Source organism: Python bivittatus, unplaced genomic scaffold, assembly GCF_059951505.1.
Source record: "Python bivittatus isolate LINGU-HERP-01145 unplaced genomic scaffold, Pbiv_v1 ctg000400_np1212, whole genome shotgun sequence".
Lineage (NCBI taxonomy): Eukaryota > Metazoa > Chordata > Lepidosauria > Squamata > Pythonidae > Python > Python bivittatus.
The window spans coordinates 1611329-1637844 of NW_028277073.1; the positions used below are offsets into that span (position 1 = coordinate 1611329).

A 26516-nucleotide genomic window follows, 5' to 3' on the forward strand; every position below is an offset into this window, starting at 1 on the left:
GACAAAATGCAGCTAATATTAATAATAACAGTTCAAAGTTCTGTTAATATTTTAATTAGTATTTTATAATTGTGCAAATGCCAAGTTGTTTTGTTTCATATTTAAATTATGATGCATTATACGTTTACAGTTGTGCAAATAATTTCCTTACATTAATTTTGTCAGTGACTGCCTCATTGATAAAATTTATATATTAGTTTATACGTGGCATGAGGGACTTCAACTCATACAACAAGAATCTCAGTTTCTTTACTGGCAACTCTTACATCTTGATTCTTTGCAAAGAGTGCAGCATACAAGTTCAGGGTGACTTTTTTTTCAACTTATATGCACGAATATATCATTGCAAAACTATTAGTAAGGCATTTCTGTATTTGTATAATTAATGAATCCAACAAGGTATTATTTAAGTAATCAAATATTATGTCTAAAATTTAATTAATTAAAGGATGAATTGTGATGCTTCCATACAACTTACTGATATCCTCTATTTCCAATTATATACACACAAACATATTTGCATACATTTATTTGAAGGTATGAAATGAAACAAAACAAAACAAAACAAAACAGAACGTACTTGAAACTTCTTCAAAACCATCCCAGAATTCCTTGACACTGCCACTTGCAGTAATGCTATCTTTGCAGTTCAGAAGATCAGCTTTGAGATCGCCAAAATCTGAACTAATAAAATCTGCTTTCCACAAGCTGGCATTCAGTTTTTTGTGCATTCCAGAGACTAATACAAACTGCAAAGCAAAATATAAAAACAGCAATAAGCAATAGTATTTCTATAAAAATTGGAGTATATAAAATGAGTTTTTAAAGAATTCATAACATGAAATAACAAGAATATAACTACCTTGGTTGAGGCAGGATACAAATAAGTAAGCAAATAAATAAGAACATTATTTATTTTTATCTGAGGGACTGCCTCTCCCCAATCACACCAGCCCACCCCATTAGATCTGGCAGGGAAGGTATGCTATGTGTTCCATCGGCCAAGGACTTGCATTTGGTGGGTCCCAGGAGGCAGGCCTTCTCTGCCATGGCTCCCTCCTCGTGGAACATTCTCCCTCCTGAAGTTAGGCTCGTCCCTTCCCTGCTGTTGTTTAGGAAGTCCCTCAAGACCTGGTTATGCCATCAGGCCTGGGGGTCTTTGATAACTGGAGACATTTGTAGATGGCTCCACTGTGATTGATATTCTGCTCTCTTTGTGGGGTTTGTATATTTTCACATTTTTAAATTTTTGATAATGTTTTTATTTAAAAAATCATTTGTAGAATGAATCATTTTTATCCATCTGTTATTTTGTTTAATCTTTGTACACCACCCAGACTTGCTTTGTGTGAGATGGGTAGCTATATAAATATACACACACATACATACATACATACGAACATAAGCAGTGCCCTGCTGGGTCTAACCCCTGGTCCATCTAGTCCACTGGTCTCTTCTCACAGTGGCCAGCCAGCTGCACAAGGAAGTCCACTAGTCTCCCAGCAGATGTCCTTCAGGGCTAGTCACATCAAGGCTAACAGATATGGATCCTCACAACTTCCTCAAATTGGTCCAATCTTTTGAAGCCAGCCAAGCTGGTAACCAGCACATCTCATGGTCGTGAATTCCAAAATGTAATAATGCATTGTGTAAAAAAGTATTTCCTTTTGTCGGTTCTGATTCTTTTAGGATTCAGTTTCATTGGGTAACTTCTGGTTCTAGTATTTTAAAATGAACATTTTAAATATGTACCTTTCCTTGTTTCCAACACTCTTTGAAGAGTTTCCAGTTGTTGCTGTTTTCATGATTGCTGAGCCACAAAACATGCTTATCACAAATCCATGAATGTGGAACATCATTGAACAATGTGTTGTAATCATCTGAAATGCTTTTTCTGTTGTTCTTTGGCTCATCCTTCATTTCAGATTTTACATTTATCTTTGATGTTCTATTTGGTGGTATCTTGTTTTCTACAACTGAAGCAATTATGTCATCAAGAATGTTTGGCATAGTCCTTCCACTTTTGCTACTCTATTGGAAAAATAAAATGAGGACTTAAGCAGTCTTTATATTTTTCTTTACCCGACCTACAAAACGCATTATGCTAGTCACGCTGAACAAGTTTAACTGTAATATCACATCATTTTCTTTATTAAGTTGCTGATTGTTTAAAGTGCCCAAATCCTTCTGACTGCTATATAACCATTAAAAGCCACTGAATCCATTTCAGTTTGGTGAATTAACCACATAATCATAATGCAAGCATGAATCTTTAGAATTCTGTTTGTAAGTCTGAATGGTAACTAAATTGGTACAAATAGAGGTGAAATTGGTACATTCCAGCTGTTTTCCCAGGGAAATCTGGGATGAGAGAATAACACAACTAACTCAATACATTTAAATAATCTCTTGAATGTGTATTTTTTTAATTGTAGACCTCTGTTGCTGCATGATCAAATGCTTTTCGTTTGGATAAGCATTTCAAAAATAGGTTACTATAAACACCGAAAAGCAATACACTTGATCTTATTTCTCTGCTACTCACATTAATTCACTGACATCTAAGCTATGAGTTAGGCCCTCTCTATACTAGCACATCTAAAGCACAGCATTTTGACAACACACTCACTGCTGTTCCTGTTGAATAAACTGGAGCAAAAGCAATGCCAGCATCTGTGGAGCCTAGGCGCAATTTGCCAGCTGTAGTAGTCAGCAAGTCTCGTAATGTTGAACCCTGCTCATTATTTTGAGACAAAGGAGTTGACACCTTGAAGTTAAGAGATTCTGAATTGTCTTGCTCTTGTTCTTCCTTTGTATGCTTTCCAAGAGGATAATCTTTGTTTTCTAAAATCAATATATTAAGAGACTGAGCAACTTACATAATTATGTAAAGGTAAAGAACAGGAATACTAGCAAATTGTATTTCATAATGTAGTGCATGACATTTTTAATTCTATTGCTTTAGTCACATAACATCAGTGATTAAATTAGAAGCTTCAAAATGCAATCAATACTATTTAACTTGCATAAGAAAGAACAGAAACACTGAAGCATTACAAAAGCCTTTGGCGTGTAACTTTTCTATCTCATACAAGAATTTTTTTCAGTTTTAAGTCCACAGAAGAATTCATAAACACAAAATACTAAAAAAGCCCATAATTTTATATGTTATGGCATAATGGAAGCCACTACCAATGAGCCACAGGCCTTATTCCAACATAAAAGGCAACAAAAGCTTTCTTCTATATGAAAAAAATAGCACCTGGTGCATCTCCTGGATTTTTCAACAGATACTGCTATCACTAGCCATGGTATCCTTCTGTAACAAGTATACTGCTAATTGATGTAAGGCACATAACCTATGATTTCTGTATTATAGTGTATCAACACTAGTTGCCAATTGCTTACCAGGCACGATTTAAGGAACTGACACTGGTGCTACAGTGGGGCAAAAAAGTATTTAGTCAGCCACCAATTGTGCAAGTTCTCCCACTTAAAAAGATGAGAGAGGCCTGTAATTTTCATCATAGGTATACCTCAACTATGAGAGACAAAATGAGAAAAAAAATCCAGAAAATCACATTGTCTGATTTTTAAAGAATTTATTTGCAAATCATGGTGGAAAATAAGTATTTGGTCACCTACAAACAAGCAAGATGTCTGGCTCTCTCAGACCTGTAACTACTTCTTTAAGAGGCTCCTCTGTCCTCCACTTGTTACCTGTAATAATGGCACCTGTTTGACCTTGTTATCAGTATAAAAGACACCTGTCCACAGCCTCAAACAGTCACATTCCAAAGTCCACTATGGCCAAGACCAAAGAGCTGTCGAAGGACACTAGAAACAAAATTGTAGACCTGCACCAGGCTGGGAAGACTGAATGTGCAATAGGCAAGCAGCTTGGTGTGAAGAAATCAACTGTGGGAGCAAGAATTAGAAAATGGAAGACATACAAGACCACTGATAATCTCCCTCGATCTGGGGCTCCATACAAGATCTCACCCCGTGGGGTCAAAATGATCACAAGAATGGTGAGCAAAAATCCCAGAACCACACAGGGGGACCTAGTGAATGACCTGCAGAGAGCTGGGACCATCAGTAACACACTATGCCACCAGGGAGTCAAATCCTGCAGTGCCAGACGTGTCCCCCTGCTTAAGCCAGTACATGTCCGGGCCCGGCTGAGGTTTGCTAGAAAGCATTTGGATGATCCAGAAGAGGATTGGGAGAGTGTCATATGGTCAGATGAAACCAAAGTAGAACGTTTTGGTCTAAACTCAACTCGTCGTGTTTGGAGGAGAGAGAATGCTGAGTTGCATCCAAAGAACACCATACCTACTGTGAAGCATGGGGGTGGAAACATCATGCTTTGGGGCTGTTTTTCTGCAAAGGGACCAGGACGACTGATCCGTGTAAAGGAAAGAATGAATGGGGCCATGTATCGTGAGATTTTGAGTGAACACCTCCTTCCATCAGCAAGGGCATTGAAGATGAAACATGGCTGGGTCTTTCAGCATGACAATGATCCCAAACACACCGCCCGGGCAACGAAGGAGTGGCTTCGTAAGAAGCATTTCAAGGTCCTGGAGTGGCCTAGCCTGTCTCCAGATCTCAACCCCATGGAAAACCTTTGGAGGGAGTTGAAAGTCCGTGTTGCCCAGTGACAGCCCCAAAACATCACTGCTCTAGAGGAGATCTGCCAAAATAACAGCAACAGTGTGTGAAAACCTTGTGAAGACTTACAGAAAACATTTGACCTCTGTCATTGCCAACAAAGGATATATAACAAAGTATTGAGATGAACTTTTGATATTGACCAAATACTTATTTTCCACCATGATTTGCAAATAAATTCTTTAAAAATCAGACAATGTGATTTTCTGGATTTTCCCCCCCATTTTGTCTCTCATAGTTGAGGTATACCTATGATGAAAATTACAGGCCTCTCTCATCTTTTTAAGTGGGAGAACTTGCACAATTGGTGGCTAAATACTTTTTTGCCCCACTGTATCTTTAAAAGCCCTAAATGACTTAAGGTCTAGCTTTCTAAGAGAATACCTCTCCCTTGTAATGAACCTGTTTAGCTGCCAAAATCTTCAGGAAAGGCCCTTCAGGAAAAATCCCTGCTCTCAGAGGCTTCTCTTCTGTTGTTTCTACACTACACTACACTACACTACACTACACTACACACTACGTCCTAGTATACAGGTAGTGCTCAGGTGACAATGGCAATCGGGACTGTGATGGCTGTGGTTAAGCAATGCGGTTGTAAAGTATGATGTCATGTGATTGTATTGCTTAGTGAGGAGAACCCTGGCAGTCCCGATTACCATTGTAACTCCAAGATGTGAGAAGTGGGAAGTGGTGGGAGTCCCAGGTAAGGAGCATGGGGTGCTGCAGGGGCTGGGGGGAGTGCTGTGGCAGGAAGGCAGGGGGATCAACTATGTGGTGGGGCGTGAGCACAGGAAGGCTGGGGGGACTTACCAGAGCAACTTGTAACCTTCTCTGCTCGTTTCCCCATTGATTTTGCTTGTGGGAAGCTGGCAGGGAAGGTCGCAAATGGTGATAATGTGACAGTGGGATGCTGCAACTGTCATAAGTGCGAGCTGGTTGCCAAGTGCCCAAATTGCAATCACATGACCATCGGGGTGCTACAATGGCTGGACTTCAAGGACCAGTCATAGGTACCACTCGTTCAGCACTATTGCAATTTTGAACAGTTGCTGAATGAGTGGTCAGTAAGCGAGGACTACTTGTATACTATATATATAACATACTATATGATATACTATATAAGGTACTATACTTCCTAGGGAGCAGTATAAAGCTCCAACCTCTAAGTCTTTAGTAAATCTGTAAAGATACATATTTTTTGCCAGGCTGTAATTAACTTTAGTGTTAATTGTTAATTTATATTTGTTAACTTTTATATTCTGCTTTTGTTTTATAAAAGTTGTTAGTGATGTTGAACATTCAACAGAGTAGAAAGGTGGGGCATCAATCAATCAGCTGAGTTTGGCATTGTCAAAGAAAGAGATGTTACTTTCTAATCAACGTATGTCATTATTTACCTTTTTTTTCTTCTCTAGCCTTTTGCTCTGCTAGGTCTGCCAACCAATGCAATGGGGACTGTGATTCAGGAGGGTTTAATTTGCTCTCCGCACCTACGTCACTTCCTGGGCTTGTATTGCCATTTGCTTCAGATTTTTGAGATAGCTTCTGCTGTTGTAACTCAGGTATGCACAGAGAAATTTTATTACTGTGATTAAGGACATTCTGTAAAATCTGTAGAGCACAATAATTGAATCAAACTGTTTGCATTTTTAAAAAGGTGATTACACAGTTGAAGAGGTGATAAACAAAACATGTTTAAAATGCATTACACTGGATTACTATTTAACAACAATGTACGCTTAACTGTGCATTTATATGCCATATAATATTATGAAAATATAAATATTACACTTGATCACTAAATTATGACCTTACCTGAGATACTCCATTCACTGGAGGAAACTTGCCAATTTGTACATTCTGTTTGCTGCCACACTGGCAATGGGATTTAATTTCATGTTTCTCTCTAAACGTATGCATTGCTTCAACAAGTTCTGTTAAAACTTTAAGATACAGAGAAAATAATGAATTGTTAGATACGCTTGTCTGTGTGTGTGTACATATACGTACGTATGCATATGTATGTGTATAGTCTTGAGCTAATAGTCTGATGTTATATGTACCTTCATAAACTAAAGAGAATGAAGTTGAAAGTTTCCAAAACACTTTTACCTTTGGTCATACCTGTTTAAAGATAGTATACAATCCTGACATAAGCTATGCTTAACATAACCATGTCACAGATTAACAGGTTATGGGCCTCAATGTTTTCTAGTACATGGTCAGAAATCCCATTTGAGTAACCTAAGCAACAGTTCACGTGCATGTGCCTTCCTGGGGAATGATGGAAAAGGGTAAAGTAAATGAGCTGACCAAAAACAATTGCACTGCTATTCCTTTGTGTTGTATTTATTTTTCTAGATCTAGTTTCTGGCAATAGAGAAAGTAGTTGCATATTTTACATAGCGGAGACAACTGCTACTAGTATAAAAGATTTATGTAAATAAATAAGCACATTAAAAATACAGTAAATGAAGTTAAAATGCCATTAAAATGGCATTAAACTAACCACCAGCAAATCAAAGCCAGACATAATATAAATAAATATAGTTAAAATAAGATTAGATATTTGATTTACACCAAAAAAAATTCAGAATAAAAAAATAACAATATCTACATATGTACAAAGAATGTTGGATACTTGGGGCTCTCTGAACTTGGTTGTTTTCTTGCATCATCAGTGGGAGCGAGAGTAGGGTTTGCTGGTATTCCAAGCTTCTATATATAGACAGCCAACAAACCCCATTTTTCTTCCCACTGATGATGTTACTTAGCCTCGTTATGAAATGTTTGCAAGAAAACAACCAAGTTCAGAGAGCACCAAGAACCCAACACTTTGACACTGAGATACATACATTCTCTTCTACTGGAACAAATAATGTTTAGAAATGTCATCCATTCATATATTGGGTCATTGATTTGATATTATAAATGCCTATAGATGCATTAATTCAGTTGTTTTACATATTGCAGAATTCCTCTTTTACTCAAAAGCCATCTCAAAACCTATTTCTTAAAAAGATTTTGTGCTTTGTACACTGTTTATTTTAAACTAATATCTGCAGGATTAACGAAGAAGTATTTCTTCTTCCTTTCAGTTTATTTTCAGACCTGGGTATGGAACTGAAACTGCATTGTGCTTGTGGATGACCTCTGATGGGAGCAAGATGGGGGCAGTTCTGCAGAGGTGGTCCTCTGGTTACGACTGTGACTGGAATTCCCACTGCTAAATGAAGCGGTCCTTAAGCGAAACATCGCATGTCAAATGTCATATTGCAAGGCCCAGGAAGCGGGTCTTTTTGATTGCTGCCCCTGAAATTAGTTTGTCCTCAGCCTGCCAGTCCTTTGGAAGGTGCTTAAGGCATGATTATGTTCCCAGATATAAAAGTCAGAGTGTTAGTGAGAGCCTGTGATGTGCTATGTTGTTTTGATTGGTTTGATGTCTCAGCTGCTGCACGCCTAGTTTTATACCGTTCTTTTGCATTGTTTTTACCCGCTCTAAGCCCCCAGAGATGCTATGTGAGATGGGTGGGTACATAAATTGAAGAAATAAAATAAAAATAAACAAAATCAATACTTCAAATCTTATTACTATTTAAAATTCGGATGAATGACAATATGCACATTTATTAAGGCTGTGCAATGCATTTGGAAGGGGCTCTTCAGAAACCATAGTAGCAGGAACGCAGCACCTCTTCCAGGCTGCCTGTGTGTACATATGGGCATGAAGTGTCACTTTGATCTGCTAAGTGAAGATGTGGCTGCTTTAATACTTCAAGGATGAGTGATTCTAATTCATTTTTACAGTAACAGTCTCTGTTAGGTCTGATTTACAGAAGAATAAATGTTCCTCTAATAAAAACATATCAGGGATCAGTAAAAGGTGATCACTTTTACTGATTTACTTCATTCCCAGGCTCAAGCATACTGTGAATTGGCTTCCAGCTTAAGAGAGAGTTAAGAATTCTCCTGTTATTTGTGAGTTCACTATATAAATTCTGAGCAGTACATAAACTAAAAAAATAATTCAGTAAGCCTCTACATTGAGTTTTATCAACATAAGGAAATGAAGTCTATACCCTTATGATCTTACCAGATCCAGGAATAATTTGGGTTGGCATTAAATGTTTATGATCATGAGGCTGTCCTTTCACACATTTCATCCACGCATATAGTTCTTTATCTGTGAACATTTTAAAAATAACATCCTGAAGTCAATGAAATTTGCTTATCAGGAGAAAAGTAGAATCACACAAATGGCAATTCTAGTATGCATATAATTCTTGTCATGCGAATAGAAATAACTGAAAAGGTGAAACAAGCAGTTCTGAAATGTTTAAATATATCTTGGCTCTTTACAAGAGTGTACTGACCTCTAGAACTCTTCCTTTCCTTAGCCTTATAGCAATCTAGACAGACCACAAATCCACATTTTTGGCAGACCCAGTGGATGTTAAACAGGGTGGCCTCACATGCATCACACATTTCACGGACTCCTCTGACTGCTCTCTTCCAAGCAATTTTGGCTGAAATACAGAGTAAACAGCATACCAAGTACTGAAATTTAAAGACAAACATCTGTAAACTAAAACAAGAAATGAAAATGCAGCCAAGAAGACCAGTCATTATTTCCTTTTAAGCAATTTTTAAAAAGCCTCTGGCAATGGTAATCAATTTTTTAATTGTCATAACATATAACTGTTATCTAAGCCATTCTTTGTTTGAAACTCTGTGACCACAAAGTTGCTGTGTATCAAAGAAGTTATTTCTAGGATTTAAGATTTTTTTTTTCCAAATTACAAGTGTTTATGAAAACAAAGTGAATTATTATTAGAAAAGGGGAAACAGACCCGGTTTAGGAGAAGTTGTGGGCTTTTGGTCACTTGGTTTCACACATGACAAAAATATGATTATTCCTTCTCACAGAATGTGTGAGTTGTAAATGTAACCAGATGCAAAATTGTCTTTACTTTAGGAGAAATCTTTTATTTTACCCATGGAAACTCAGTAGGTGATGCAGATCACACAAGAGATTTTCCACATAGTTTATGGTAATTGCTATGATAATTATTCTGAACAAAATAAAACTGATTCTCTTGCAAAACAGCTTTTAATCAAAAGGTGAATACTTAAAGACACTGGCTCACCAGCTCCTAACTTACAATGCCAAAAAAGTGCAAGGAAGGTATTAAAATATTTTTATGTATGTTTTATGTCTTATTACTTTCTTGATCATCATGTGACTTACTTTTTATTTTAAAAATTTAAGGTTATTGTACCAAACACAGGATTGTTGCAGTACTGCCCCTACTGAAGAGTTAATACTGCTTCCGTCTTCTTGTTTTTAAGTTTCTTTGACTTAAAATATACATATAAGCCAATCTTTGTTGATTTCTTTAAGTGCAGATATCCGTACTTCAGGCTTATTCAAATTTACTTTGTTCTGTACTTCCATTCCCTTCAGATATCCTTAAGGGGGAAGCTTAACCCTCCACAACAGATTTTTGGGACAATCGGGAAGAACAGAGAGAAATTGTTCTATCAGTTTGAAACACAACTGTACATCGCCATCAGTTAATATTACAGATGACAAAACTTGACAGGTTTTTTAAAAAGGTCAAACAAAACTTTTAAAAATGAAAACACGGATTAATTAAATCGCACAAACATGTATTGCGATGTTTGCCTCAGTATTTCCTTCCATCTACAAACTGCACTCACCAGTACAGTGAAATAACATTTCAATGCCACGTAAAGATTTCTGAGGAAGAATATGAAATCTTAGGTAGCTAAAAACAAGTATATTAACATATGAAAAGGGCTATGCTGTCACATAATAAAAACTGAATAACCTTACCATCCTTTTTGACCCAGGACATAGCTGTTTTCTCAGATGTCACTAACTGACAAAATTTGTCACCTATATGTTCTAAGATGTATTTGCAAGTTTCTAAGTCCATTTCATCATCATCATAACTCTCATGTGTCCATAAATTCATAGCTTCATCATCATACTGATCAGGAGAAGAAAAGCCATCAATCCTAACTACTCCATTTTTGCTAAAAGAAAGCCTAAGAAACAAAATAAAGTATTTAGAAACCAGCAAAACAACAAACACTTTAATTCATTAAGATGCTAATGGGTGTCAATTATAATCATCCAATATTCTATGTAATGCAAAAGACAATATAAGAATGTATGGGTACATTATCCCCATGAACTGCTTTATTAAGAAAAATAAAGGAGGCGCTATTAGAAATCTAAGGGGAAGAAGTTTGAATAATCTACAACTTTTCAACTTTTTAAATTTAACAACTTAATTCGTTGCACCCTGACTTTTAATAATTTTTTCTACAGTAGTTTAAAATAGTTTGCTTTCCAAACCCTTAGGGCAGGAACCCATCATTTTGGTTTATGTTCTACTACAAATAATGACAAGTACTATAGGGATATAGTAGATTATAGGGGTAGTGGTTAAGGTACTGGACTGTGAGAAAGGAAAGCCAGGTTTTAGTTCTCCTTTAGGCAAGGAAGGCAACCAGGTTACCTCGGGTTAGTCACTCCTCGGCCCAAATCAGTGTCCAGCTTTGAGACAAGCTGGCTGAAAATTAGAATCTCTTGTCACAACATGCATTCACAGCTTTGCTATGCAATCTGAAGTGAGTGCAGTGCAAGATGAGCCTGCACCCGTGAAACAAACACTAGAACAACATCTGTGCAGAGAAGAGCAACAAAGATGGTGAGGTGCTTGGAACCTAAATCTTATGAAGAATGCTTAAAAGAATTAGTTATGTTTAGCTTAAAGAAGAGAAGGCTAAACAATCTTCTGATACTTGAAGGGCTGTCACAGGGAAGAGGGTGTGGATTTAGTCTCCAAAGCACCCAAGGGTAAGAAAAGAACTACTGGGCAGACGTTTTATAGACAGAGATCCAAACTCAAAATAAGGAGGAATTTCCTGACCATGAGAACTATTAAAAGCAATGGAACAGTTTTAACATTAAAGTAAGTATATTTTAAAACTTTTTAAAAAAGCTCTCCCACAAAATAGATCAAAAGTAATATCCTGTCCACCTCCATGAAAAAATTGGGAGGAAAAAAAGGATAGCCCCATAAACAACTGTTCATGTTCTTGTATTATAGTTAAGAAGATGGAAGCATCTTAGATTTGAATTATCCTAACTCTATTATGCCACAAACACAAACCAATGTAAATGGAGCATGTATTAATAAAGAACATAGGGTTATTTATTAATTTTTTTTTAAGTTAATGTTATTATTTAACATTAACTCAGTGACACTGAACATCAAGCAATTTCTCCCTTGGACACTGGGCTTTTTTGGATCCTTAAGAAGTTATAAACCAGCAGATGCCAAATAATGTCACTTGTCTTTTTCAGTACTTTTCTATTCAAGCATCTTTCTACAGTCACTATCCATAACTGCCTCTTAAGTGTATTGATTAGAAGGGTAGGTTTGTTCCAGAGAAGGCTGAGGACCAGTTCTTAGAAAGTTGTGGTGGTGGTGGGGAAGCTGCATTTGGCTTGTTCTCCCTTTTTCCCCTCCATTCTTTTTTCTGTTGGTATCTTGTCTTTTAAGCTATATGAGCAAAGACTGATTTGTTTATGTAAGCTGCTTAGGAGCCGTCAGCTGAAGAATAGGTAACGATTAATAAAAGCAAAAGTCCAAAAAAAAAAATTTCTTAATTTAAAACAGCTTTCTAGATTGTGAACATTATTATAAGGATATACCTCAAGCTGTAGCTCCTAGGAACATTACATTTTCCTAGGAGCTACAGCTTGAGGTACATCCTTATAATAATGACATTCTGACATACAACTTACCGGCGAAAGTAGTAGAATCTACAAAATACTGGTGAGTGAGCTGATTCTTCACCTTTCTTACTTCTAATCAGCCTACATTCTCTGCATTTTTGCAAATTGGGCCCTATTTCATAGCAAGAATCATCCTGCAAAAAGGATTCTCCAGTTTGCTTCAGCTTCTTTACTTTACGCCAGTCCTTCAATACTGAACGAGGTATGCCAGCTGCAAGAAAAACATATTTTTTAAGTTATAATAAAGAAACTGTGATTAATATACAAGCAGAATCACAAATGGCAGACCAAGTAAACCCAATTATTTCATCAAAATAAATTTAGTGAAACAATTTTTACTTGTTAATTTTCTACTTTGGTTGCTTTGCTCCATGGTCTATGAGAGAAGTTAAAAATAATTCAGCTCAAAAAGCTAAATAATTCCAAACATATATTTCCCATAATTCTGCTCTGTATGGTGTGCAGCAAAAAGCTACAGGTAGTCCTTGGGTTCTGACCATTCATTCAGCGACCATTCAAAGTTACGATAGTGCTGCAAAGCAAAGTCAATGGGGAAGCCGGCAGGAAGTCAGAAGTGAGGTCCTCACTTGAAGTTGTCACTTAACAAAGGCAACTGGAATTCCTGGAACTGCCATTGCTAAACTATGCAGTCACGTGACACCACGCTTTATAACTGCATCGCTTAGTGATGGAATTCCCGGTCCTAATTGCTGTCATAACCTGAGGACTACTTGTATGTAAAAGAATAAATCTCAAGTTTATACACACAAAAAAGAAATGCGTTATCAAGTAGTGAAGGAAGGGAGGAAGAGAGAGAGAGAAAAAAAAAGATTATGCATAATTTTGTTTAGCCTGCCTCAAGACAATAATATTTCTCATGGCTTGCATACACATATTCCACTCTTTAAAAGTATATCCACCAAAGGCCTATACCTAATTATTTTTAGAAATACTGTATAGCCAAACACACAATCCTATGGCAGTTTACATTTTCAAGTATTTAACTGTTACTACTGCAGAAAGATATACATTCCTTAAAACACACTTCTTCAAGGATTTAACTCCAGTTAATGCAACAATCTGTCTTTCTCTCCACACAAGCATCCACTGGCACATCCATATTTGCATTTTGTATGAATAATTCATGATGGCACTACTATACAGTGCTGTCTATGATTGTAATGATATGTTATTATGGATATATATCCAACCTTTCTACCAATGGGTGCTATTCACTTTAGAGAGCTGCTGTGTTCTAGGAATTAGCACAAAAGGTTTGCTAGTTTATGCATAGTTTCCCCATGCAATTATGTATCTCACAGAAAGTGTAAAAAAATTAAATTTCATTAATCTCTTTATAGTCATTAAAGATTCTTTGAATGTATTAGCAGTATGGTTTAAAATTATTATGGACTGTGCAACATTAACCCCCTTGTCAAAGGAAGTGAAAGTGTACCATCCATATATTAGATTTATTAGTGCTGCCGGAAGGAAAATATATATCAAGAAAAACAATACAACAGATAGACTTTAGATTGATAAGGGTAGTAAAAAGGACAGGTAAGAATACAAGCTGCTACAGGTAGATGCAGGGATTTGGTTGCAATTTTAAAAATACTTCAGTGTAAACAGTACCACTGACCTTGATGTTGTTACTTCTGGACCAAAGTTTCAAGTGACTATATATTCACTTCTCATGAGTTAAACTTCACATAAGAAAATTAAATAGTTCAGCTCAATTACAATGCCAAGCCACAACAGAACTCTATGTAAATGAACTCCTTGTGTAACCTTCCTCAATCATATATAGTCCATATACAAACCACAGTTATAGATAAATCTCGTAAATCACTGTCTGCTAAGTTCAGCTGTTACACCTAATTAGGAAGGGACTTGGAGCATGCAGTAAGAAGAAAGCACACGTGGATAAAAGTTCTAAATTATGGTTTGGTGATAGGTTTCAGCCAACCCAATGCCTTACACAGGACATTAATTACAGTTTCTAACTATATTTTGTATCCCTACTAAGAGGTCTAGTTCAATTCTTTTAGATAATATAGTTCTTGACATTAATCTATCTTTTGAGAGAAATCTGGGCTGAAAGCATACAGAGAGAATATGGCAAATGTTGAAAGCCCAAACATAGCAGAGTTTCATGTTTATTCCTATGACGAAAAGAAACAACACCACCTATTTATGAAGGGCCCCAGAATTCATCTTCTCTTGGTACAGAATTTTGGATGCATTCGTTTTAAAGGATGGAGGACACAGCTGGACCATTCTTCCAACTTTTATGCAAATAGGTACTTACTGTTATTGTTGCCACTCTGTAACTTCAATTTGTTTTTTTCTTTGGCACCCCTGCTGAGAAGCCCATTGGGTTTTACTTCTTCCTCTGCGTCGCCTTTTTTCTTTTGCAAATCATTCTGTTTCTTTTTGTATGTGGGCTTAGGCTGCCGTTTTGTCCTCTGCTCTGACTTGCTCTCACTCTCATCAGAATCTTCGCTTTCAGAGCCAGATTCATACATTCTTTTTGTTTTTCTCCTTGCATGTTTCTCTTCTTTCACAAGCTTTTCCCCTGCCAATTTATTGTCTACATTGCTTTGCAAATCATTTGATGTAGAAGCAATTAAGTTAACAGTACATGGTTTAATCATTTCTGATACGCAGTTTTCTGAACTCTTTTTATTAGTGATTTTGTCTTCTTCTGAATGCCTCGTGAGCCAAGCTTTTTTCAATTTTGTGTGATAGTTTGCCTGACTTGTCTGGGAAATTTGCCCACTACCCAGAGTATTTCCTTTGTTGACTGTACTTAAGTTGACAGCACTATCCACAGAAATGGAGGCTGGATATATTAGATTTTTCACAGTATGAGATTCAGTATCACTGGTACTGTTAATTTTAAATTGAGCTGCAGCCAGTGCTGCCTTGTGCTTTTTCAAGTGAACAAAGTCTGATGGTCCAGAGAATCCAGCGCTCACCTGAAAACAACTTTCTGTTTTGCTGCAGGCCAGTGTAACAGGAGCTGTTGTGTTGACACCACATTCCTCTGTGTGCGCCACATCCTTATTTATGGGCCTAGAGGCAGTACTCTCTACTGATGCACAGGGTAACCCTGCTTTTGGCAAACCATCAGTCACTTCTGAACTGCCTGTACCTGGAACATCAGAAGTAGTCCCAGATGTGATCACATCCGTTATGGTACTGCATAACACAGTTGTAGTTGGCATGACAGAACTGTGAACACTGCCCTGGGAAGCAGCTGGAAAATTCTTTTCATAGCAGTTTTGAATCATGTCTGAATTCATTTTTGTCACAACTACTCTTCCAGTCTCTTTGGCTTCCACTGATTTAAGGCAATCTGTTTGATTTATTCCTTTTAATCTTTCAGTAACTTGTTCTTTGGGAGCTGACTGCACTACTGATACTGTATCATACTTTGAACTTGAAGGTGGACGTACAATGACAGAAGCTGTGGCAGAAGATGATTTCCCATGAGTTCTTTCAACATGCCATTCTATTTTTTCATTATTTGGACAACTATTATTTTTCCACATAGCTGAAAGTTTCTGATCTGTAACACTCTTATAAATATTTTGTGTTTCCTTTGGCTCAGGTACCAAAGTTGGTGGCTTTTGTAATTCGTGGATTTTATTACCTGTATTGACTGGCTGCACTGGAGTTAAGGTTGGAGGAGAAAGACTACTGTAACTTCCTTCTTTTCTCTCCAAGTTGGGATGGACAGGAGGGTGAAACACAGGTGCTCTGTGTAAAGCAGGCATTGTTCGGAGTGAACCCGAGGATGAAATTGTTAACTGAGTAGGGCTTCCACTGTCACTTCTAAAAGAACTTACTGAATGGGACGTCATTTGCTGTGAAAGCTGATCTGTTATCTTGCCCACTGAACTTTCAGTTTCTGGCTGGTGCTTAATCAAAGGCGGAGGTTTTGAAAGAGATGACGTGAAAGAAGTGAGTGATTGAGCAGCAGCTGTTGTTGATGGACAAGTACTCTGTTTATCAGCACACGTACCTGAAATTTCCTTTGACAAGTATGTTCGTGGAGGTTCATTCACCACACTATTAGATAAGGTGGTAAAGTAATTACTTTGTGGCAAGCTCTGTGGTACTGAATGCTTCATTTTATAGAGTTCTGAATCTTTGTCAGGTTTTACTCCATGGTTTTTGGGGCTAGAAGATGATAAAGGCATTATTCTGGAATAAGTCTCCCTTTCATTTTCAAGGGCCTTCATTTTAGCTGTAAAAGGAGCAACCTCAATACTTTCCTGCAGTATTCGCCTGTGTTCTTCTTTGTATTTGCTTAGTCTCTCCCCTGTCTCTTGAAATGATCTTTGCAGAGGATCCACAAAGTGTCTTTGCAAGTGGCCTTCTTTTGCAGCCTGTGATCTATTGTGTTCTAGATCTGATTTTGCTGAATGTACAGATTCAAAAATCCCCTTCCTGTCCAATTCACTGTACAGAAATATAAAACATGCACTGCATTATTTTTGTTTCAGATTAACAAACTACAGCAAATAATTTGTCCTTCAATTTTTAATATAAAATACAGTACTAATAATTTCCTTATTGTTTACTTTAAATGTTTTATTGGTTAGACATGTGACGCACAGGCACAATTAGTTTTGAAGCAAAACCTAAGACAGTTACTTCTATGGCCTCATTTTTTTTCAGACTCACCTTACTTCTCCATTTATAGATTTAAAAATGCAAGCTTACTCTTTATGACGATCCACTAGACTTTTTGACAAGGGAGGACTAGAGTGGGATGTCAATTTGAGTGGCCGATGTGGCTCTGCACTAGACGGTCTTACAGGTATGTGACTCAGTAATCCAAGACCATCAGATGAGGTCACAGGGGTGGGCTGGTGTAACCAAGGACTAGGAGTATTCTGGGGGGGGAAAAAAACATAGTTATCAGTGGGATCTAATTATAACTTTTTCTTCGCAAAGGTCCAGGATATCCAAGTGTTCTTGTTTTTATAATGGCTGAGACAAAAAATTATATTCTAGAATTTCATATTAATAATTAAAATATACATACTACAACAAGTGGTGTATTTAAAAGTAAGAGTAACATCTTAAACACCAAACAGGAAACACATCATGGCCGGGAGGAAAAAAGGTCCAATTTTCTTTAAATATATTGATGTTCCAACACTTACCTTCTCTTCTTAAAATGCCATTCTTTCACATTTTTGTACACAACATAAAAAGTCATAAAATACAATATAAAGCCATTTAAGGAACAACAGAATCTTCAGCTGATGGTGACTTGTGGCCAGTCACTTGTTCTCAGCACAACCTACCTGACAGGGTAGTGCTATTGTGGGGAAAAATAGGAGTAAGGGGCACTATGAATGTCACCTTGAACTCCCATTCAGAAGACAGGATATACATTTAATAAACAAATTAAAACGAATATGAAAGCAAAAGGGTATTTCAGAATGAGTGGAAGTGTAAATGTGCCTGCAACTCATTAAATCAAAAGCATCTTTTCTGGGGTTGTATGACAGCTGCAAAGGGTAGTCATATGATCCTAGGAAAAGGCATGGCTGCTTTGAGCAGTTGCAGACATCTGCTACATTCATGCCTCCATGCACCATGATGGACCTTTTCTGTCTTCAGATGTGACAGGCTGCACAACCCTAATTTGTACTACATGGCGAAAGGCATGCTTATCCCCACTGGCAATATTTCTATGATTTTCTTGAGAAAGCAGATTGGTTACCGTTATCTTGTTAGTATTAACAGGAACTGATACAAACAACTTGCCATGATTTCAAATTCCACAACACTAGATGGAAGTGATGGCTGCTGTGCGTTTGCATATCAAATTAAACTGGAGAGGAGCTGCCAGTTGTGATTTAGCAGCCATTTTGGTCAAGGTTAAAAAGGTGGTACATATAATGAAATATGGGACTCATTTATACAAAATACAGTAGGTTAAAAAAATGAGAGTTATATAAATTGTATTGGAAATCTATATGCATTTGAATCATATTTGCATTAGATAAATATATATAGATGTGTAACTATTTACTGTATAATGGTATACTACACTAAGGTTTTAATGTTTTATTTTTTGTTCTTGTATTTCTGTCATTTTTTTGTAATACCACCTTTTAATGTTTTATTTCTTCTTGTGTATTATTATTATTATTATTGTTTTTCCTTTGTTATTAATTAAAAAAACAATAAAAATTTATTTAAAAAAAGGTTAAAAAGGTGGTATAGTTGTTTACATTAACCAGCCAAAGCAATTTAAGATGCTGCCAAGCATGGTTAATCTGTCACTGTAGAACCCCTTTTATATTATTTTTTTAAAAAGAACCTAATATTTTTTAAAATGGAATTGTTTAAAGGTAATGCAAACAAAACCGGTGTGTTTTAAACACCATGAACATTCTCTAAATTGCAGCCTTTTTTCCTTTTTAAAAATGAATTTAAAATGTAATTCAGAAACTACCATACCTCTTTACATGAACAGCACACCACTCTATTAACATATATAAGTCACAAGATAGTATGTAATTGTCTATTTCCAGAAGCAAAACCTGATTACTTAACAGCAATTATTTAAATTTACTAGTTAGGCAAGTTACTTCCATGCCCTTCTATTTAAATAAGGTTTGGCCACATAAAACACTATATCCAGAATACCCACCCCATATATTCTCTCTCCAATATATTGTTATTTTGTGGATGAGCAAGACTTACCCTTCTCAAAGAAGTCTCAGTATTAACAGAAGCTTCCGAATGGACCCATTTAGACGACGGTATCCCAAGTCCTGAATAAGCATGTGCTCCATTTGGATACTGCCAAATAATTGGATAAAGTCCTAAATGGTTATATGAAGTAGATGGGTGAGTTTGCCCAAGAAGATGTGGTGACTGGTGCTGTAGCAGCTGTTGCTGTTGCTGATGGGCTAATGCTAAATGACTTAAACTGCTTGCATGAGCAGTCTCTAGTCGTGGGTGGCCTCCCAACAAAGAGGCTGTAGGCACTCCTGGTAAAACTGCAGGGAGTAGATGCTGGTGGTGAACAGAATGATGAGATGCACTGCTAAGAGGATGAGTGTTAATAGCAGACAATTGAGTTTGGTTTGAGGATTCAGCTAATAGATGGGATGTACCTGTTAATGCAGAATGATGAGTGCTTGGATTTAAACAAGTTCTATGGGAGGTGGAATGAGGTGGGTAATTATGCTGGTGTAAATATGGTGGCATATGGTTCGTTCCTGTTTCCTGACCAAGAAGAATGGGATCTCTGTAAATTGTGAAATGTTCCTTTTTGTCAATAATAAGAGGGCTTTTAGTAGCTTCTAATGAACTAACTCTAGCTGGAATTGGATGGAAGCTAGGCCTGGGCAAATCATGCTCTGTTTTAACTGCTGTCTTTGTTATTCCAGTAGCATGGCTATTAAGGTAATTAACCTTAGATTTCACAGTATCAGGCGACTGGGCAGGCTTATATTTAATTTCCGGTGAAGAGTTTGGCTTGGTTTTAGAGTTTTCAACTGGCGGACTAGTTTTTGACTTTATAGCATCAGAGATTGGAGTTTGTTTAAGAACTCTGCCTTCTTCTGGTAGAGATATTACAGTTAGAGATGACACAGAACCACAGTGAACTTTTTCAGAACTGAAATGTTCATTTGCTGATATATTTTTCATTACATTTGATTGCATCAATTCCATTTTACTGGCGTTATTAATCCAGTTCTCAATAGTTCCTGATTTTTTTACTTCCAGAAAGTTGTCATTTGTAAACAGATGCTTAGAATCACTGCTAGGAGATTCCATTTCCTGACCAGTTTGTAAACTAAAAGTACTTGATAAATTTTCCTGAGTCTGATTAACTGAACTGTTTTCAGCATTTGTGTCAATATAAATTTTTGGTGTGGGACAATTGGTTACAAATTGTTCATTAGGTAAGAGCTCTCTGGGATGTTTATTTTCTATTCTGCACTCTTGAATGCAACCATCATTATCAGTATGATCATAAACTGTTGGCAGTTCAGCTTGACAGAGTGAAATTTCTTGCAATTCCAAATCAGCTGATTCTGGTCTTTCTATTTGTTGATGTTTTTTATCTTCCTGTACTTCATGCCAGGGAGACTGGTTGCTTATTAGGATCTGCCCTTCCAACATGTTGCTCTGGGATTTTCCTTCTTTCCCATTTATCTTTACAATAGTTTTGCTTTTCAATTCAGTGTCTGAATTTTGCTCTGAGGAAGAATCTGTCAATCTTTTGTTAGAATTTTCAGAGTCACTGCTCTCTGAACAGTCTGAAGTGTTGTCTGTACGCTGTCTCTTCACGCTCAATTTTTTTTCATCTTCTTCTGGTTTTCTTCTTTTAGAAATAAAGAGTTTGGTTTTACTTTTGGAATTTTCTGCAAAGAAAAAAAAAACCCTTTAATATAGTTTGTAGAGGAAGAATTCTTACTAACCTTATAAAAATGTTTTTACCTCCTTGACTTATACAGTCATATTTTTCCTCTTTAGTCTTCTCTTCCTCTGGCATGCTACTATCAGAACCTTTTCTTTTATTTGGACGAGTATTTCGTTGTTGCTGCTGTGAATTTTGTTTTGATGCTGCATTTTGGGAATTCATTGCTGGCCTGGGGCTGTTTGCCTGAGCTCGGGTATAGTGGCCCTAAAATATAACATACATATGTATGTTTGCACATTTACAAATCATCAGTACAATACAAATAGACATAAAGAAAATGACAATATAATTTAAAAATCAAATATATCTACGTGAGCTGTGTTGCTGTTCTGACTGGAACGAGACCTGCGTCGTGACGTAATGCCTATATTTTCACCTTTCAGCAAAGAATGAACGACATCATCTAGAAAGGTCATCTGAACCATAGACGGATCAACATTTTGTGGCTCTAATACCTGGTTTATTAGAGAAAAAAATGCAATCAATTTCTATTTATATCCTCTATATGAAGGTCAATTGGAAACACGGAAATTCAATTTAAAAGGACAGTTTGAATGTCCTTTTTGAGACCTGCATTGTGATGTAATGCCTATATTTTCACCTTTCAGCAAAGAATGTACATCATCATCTAGAAAGGTCATCTGAACCATAGACAGATCAACATTTTGTGGCTCTAATACCTGAGGAAAAATTATTTCCCTTTATTAGGGAAATATTTTATTAGAGGAAAAAATGTAATCAATTTCTGTTTATATCTTCTATATGAAGGTCATTTGGAAACACAGACATTTAATTTAAAAGGACAGTTTGAATAAAATTTATTAAAAAGTCTGAAAGTGGCATCCTTTCTTTTAAATCAGGGCTCTGCCATGATTTCATCCCCTTATCCCAAATGGGAAATCCTTGTACAGGTAGTCCTCGGGTTATGATGGCAATTGGGATCAGGAACTCCAGTGCTAAGTGATGTGGTCGTAAAGTGAGACATCACATGACTGTGTTGCTTGGTGACAGCAATTCTGGCAGTCCTGGTTGCTGTTGTTAAGCGAGGACTGTGTGGGTTGTTAAGCAAGGATCTCACATGATCACAACTTCCTGCTGGCTTCCCCATTGACTTTGCTTGTGGGAAGCTGGCAGGGAACATCAGGAATTGCAATCATGTGACCATGGCTCACTGCAACATTGTAATCATGAGCTGGGTGCCAACCACTTGGATCGTGATCACATGACTGCAGGGATAGTGTGATTGCCAGAACTCAGAGGACCTGTCATAACTTTGAACAGTTGCTAAATGAATGGTCATAACCCAAGGACTACCTGTAGTCAAATAAACATAAGATATAAAGACAGAAAGGGAAACGCGTTTGGTTTAAGGCAGAAAGGAGACTCATTAATGACACCTTACCAACCAGCATTAAAAAGAAATTAGATAAAAGGTTACATGGCCTTTATTCCTATCTACTATCATTAGATTTGATTATTTTATAATACTGAGCAGGCTACCCAAATTCTTTGTTGGTTTAAGAAATGCAAATAAATAAGACAGACACAAAAAAGAAAAGGAAAAAGAAGAAGGATAAAGACATTATTGTAGATACAGAACATCTCTCTGTTTTTGAACACAGCTTTAAACCTTGACTCCATGAAGTAATACTGAACAATCTTTCCATTACATTGATGGAAAGCCAGTTCAAAAGCAAAAACAAAAAACAACAACAAAAAAACATATTACTAAACCATAACTGTAAACCCAGGGTAGCATTATCTTTGCATCATAATTCTTTTGCTTAGCCACATGGTTGATTGATTTTTAATTCTTTATATAATTATAGATTCCAGATTTTTGGCATATGCGTCAGAATAACATTTGACTCTTTAAGCTGTATTAGTCTTCCCAAACCATATTAGTAATTGTACAGCTATTAAACCAATATCATATGGATAAAGATTCCTTCAATTATTTTGAATTCAGCATAATTAAACTGCCAACCAATCCTTTTAAACATTCTCTGAGGTGTCTAATAAACATGGTGAAAATTTTTGTTGACAAAATCTTTTTTAGATTCTACTTCTCCAGTTATGCTCTGAGAATATCAGGGATTACTGTAATCATTCTTCAAGCTGCTTTTGTTCCAAGAACTGTTTATATTTGATCAGGGCAAATTTAATTCATTTCCATGTTATGACCAAATAAAAGATGTGTAATACAATTATTTACATTTTGAAAATTAAAACAGTCATTTTCACTTTATTTGTTTGTCACATTTATACAACCACCCATCTCACACAAAGCGACTCTGGGTAGTGTACAACAATTAAATAAAATAAGTGAATAAAAGCAAGCATTATAAAAAGTCAAAAAGTTATTAAAATAAAAACATTATCACAAATTTTAAAAAATTTAGATTTTAAAATATATAAGCTACTAAGCACTATTTTAAAGACAGAGTACGTATAAAATCAATTTAAAACCAATATGTCACAATTATATCAAGCTTCAGCACTGATGCATTTTTTAAAGAACAGTTTCAGTATAGAAAAAATAATTACCTGATCATTCATAACAATCATAGTGCGAGTGAACAGATCATGATGAGTAATTATACCAGTGAACCACTGGGTGGCAGAGTCCTGTCTATATACTCTTACTCTATAGCCGTTTAAAGAATAAGGACCTTCAGAAAAATGAAAATAACATTTGAGGATTAAAATAATATTCCAATGCAGTTTAATTTTAGAAGTGGATGTTAAAAATCTCTGCAAGCCATGATTCCAGTGGGTGTGGGAAATATAGTCATATGTTAAGTACAAGATGCTAAATGGAAAACCAAGCCTAATTTCATGAACAGAAGCTGTCCAACATCTGTTACTATAAACATGTGCTTTTGACATAGAAAGAATTTAGTCCCTGAAGTTTGGGTTTACACAGCTGCCAAGATTTTCCAAAAAGTGACTACAGAATTTTTTTTACCCTCAGCAGTCTTTTTTCTTTCCATTGTAACCGTGCTATTAACAATATTCCATTCATAAATTTAAATATATAACTTCTAAATTATGTATTAACTGCAAACATGTCACTTTGAAGCAACAGTTTACTTTAGAAGCCAATTTAAAATTCATGTGTTAATTAAACCACACTTTTTTTAAAACTAAGTTCTATATCCTTATTTACCTACTATCCTTCTACAGTTATTACCCTTATTTACCCCAACTTGGTTCAATTTGTTTGTGCCACACTATTCCTAATTAAAGAAAACATTTTCCATCTTCAGGTTATTTTGGTATTTTTACATCTATCCAGGGTAGTACCAACTTTAGCAATGGCTAATGAAGGAGTGAAGTACAGACCTGAAGCCTATTGTCTCTTGTATTTTGTCAGTACAGAATCACTTACCTCAAAGTTTCTATCCAAGGAATAAAAAGAGTTGCTTGTTTCTTAACACATTTCACTTTTTAACAGTTTTAAGTTATTGTAATAACTATATTTAAGTTTGTTTGAATTAATCTATCCAGGTTCAAAGACGTAACAAATGCTTTAGAAACAGTTATGATCAAATACAATTTATGTTACAAATGTTTTATTTATATCCAACACAACTGCATTAGGGTTTGTTCAATGTACTGAATGTTACTATATTGTTCTTTATGAAATTGTCTGCAATATTACCTTACACAGGCAGATAAATGTATTAGTCTAGAGTATACTCTAGGGATTTTTTTTTTCAGTTTCTTTTTCCCATTAGCTAGTACTTTTGCAGACAACCAAATGGATGACCTGCAGACAATGTTGATATTCTATATACCTAGGAATTATGTGGTACTATGTATTATGTTTAAAAGTATTAGCAGTATCGGCCCAGGGAAGGTATGTAAGAGTTGAAAAACAGAGCAATCTCAACATCAGTAGGTCCAAACCATTATTATGTTAAGGCACCTTTCTTATTGTGTAAAATGATAAAGTCTCCTTCAAGTCAGGCTTGACTTCTGGTCATTTCACGGACACTTCCTTCTAGTTTTCTTGAAAGGAGTTTGCCATTGTCTTCTGGAATTTTTTCAACACCTAGTTTAGGTGAGGGCCCTGGTAGTCTTTAGTACTTTAACTTCTAAGTGGGCCTGACCCTGCTTAACATCTGAGCCCAAAAAAGATCAGCCAGGTGCTGCCAAGACTCTTGATACATACATATTTCATTTCCAGCCAAAGTTACTAAGGAAAATGATATCTGGAGGATCCAGAAAACAAACCAGAATAGAAAAGGGATAGCTTATCAGCAAATAGAAAACAACATATGCTAAAGGCACAATGCAAAAAAGTCAAGATTCCACATTACTTTAAATTGTGGAATCAGACTAAGTGGGGAGAGAGGGTGTCCATTACTCCTGAATGTCTTTTAAATCACAAATTACATCATTTGTGATAATGTATATTATATGGGTTAATGATGTCATTACATGAATAACCTGACACTGTAAGGACATAAAATTAACTGGCAGGTCAGGAGTGTTTGAACGATAGACTGATCTGTTATCTTGGGGAAATGGGACAGAAATCTGATTTGTTGCATCTGAAGTTCATTAAACTGGGACCTTAAATCAAGGACTCACTGTATTATTATAACAGTGTTTGAGCAATGTTTTCCTGAAATTAGGTGGCTGGGGCATTAAAACAAAGGTTCTATACAAATTAATGTGTGAAACAGAGATTACACACATTAATTAGCAGTGCCCTTTTCTCAGGACTAAATGCCTCCTTGTGTTTTCACATTCTGCCAAGATCTGTAGATTTGAAGTTCAAATAAACATTTGTTGCATTCAGACTCAGCCTGAATACTTCCTCCTTATTGATCTTCCCTGCATGATTTGTAAATAATGTTTCCTTTAACAGTCTCTCTGTGAACTGCGCTGTCAAGTTTCTGCTTCTGTATTTCTATCTCATTATAAAAAGAAAACAGAAACAGAAAAACAAAAGGAAAGGAAAGGAAATTGGTAAGGAAGGATTAACTTCTCCCAGAGGAACAGCAACTGATAGTCGGAAATGTACCAGGGGAAAATTTAAGGAGAAATTAATCTCCAAACTAGGATCAAAAGAATAAAATGGACAAGGTGAATCTGCAGAAGGGAAGTATTTCATTTCAAGAGACAGGAATCCTGAAAAGCTTAAACACTGCAGTGTAATTGCATTTTCTTTAAAAAAAAATCACCACAAACCAATTTGAAAGGATAGAAAAGGGGGATGCAGAAAATTCTGGAACTCAGTGACTTTGAAATTTTGTCATTTGAATGTTACTTTAAAAAATGATAGTTTAAATGTTCATTCTGAATATCAAAACCATAAAGAATGATTTCTAAAAAAAGGTATGATCACTGTTGTAATTCATTATACATATCAGCGTTCATAAGCTATATTATAGAAAGCCGAGTATATAATGTAGGCCGTTATTTATTAATTAAATTATCATAGCTCATAAATATGGATTCAACGTACCATGCTCTGAAACCACTGAAATACTGCACCAGAAAGGTTAATGGTTTGATAATAGGATGCCA

The 26516-nt window shown here is 36.2% G+C and overlaps 1 protein-coding gene across 4 annotated transcripts in view; it reads right to left on the reverse strand.

Annotated features, from left to right (window-relative positions):
• JMJD1C (jumonji domain containing 1C) overlaps positions 1 to 26516 on the reverse strand; it is a 149119-nt gene that overhangs the window by 16422 nt on the left and 106181 nt on the right. For 3 of the 4 annotated variants that reach the window (XM_088144295.1, XM_088144294.1, XM_088144296.1), the window contains 15 exons: positions 23523 to 23647; positions 21287 to 21430; positions 20993 to 21179; positions 19244 to 20916; positions 17243 to 17415; positions 14820 to 16978; positions 12518 to 12719; positions 10532 to 10746; positions 9048 to 9200; positions 8768 to 8857; positions 6490 to 6617; positions 6072 to 6285; positions 2630 to 2844; positions 1753 to 2031; positions 581 to 749 (listed from right to left, as the gene is read on the reverse strand). In XM_088144295.1, the coding sequence (XP_088000421.1) occupies positions 581 to 749; positions 1753 to 2031; positions 2630 to 2844; positions 6072 to 6285; positions 6490 to 6617; positions 8768 to 8857; positions 9048 to 9200; positions 10532 to 10746; positions 12518 to 12719; positions 14820 to 16978; positions 17243 to 17415; positions 19244 to 20916; positions 20993 to 21179; positions 21287 to 21430; positions 23523 to 23647 (6126 nt within the window). Of the gene's footprint in view, positions 1 to 580; positions 750 to 1752; positions 2032 to 2629; positions 2845 to 6071; positions 6286 to 6489; positions 6618 to 8767; positions 8858 to 9047; positions 9201 to 10531; positions 10747 to 12517; positions 12720 to 14819; positions 16979 to 17242; positions 17416 to 19243; positions 20917 to 20992; positions 21180 to 21286; positions 21431 to 23522; positions 23648 to 26516 lie in introns of those variants that run through there. The other variant, XM_088144297.1, reaches the window with a different exon arrangement.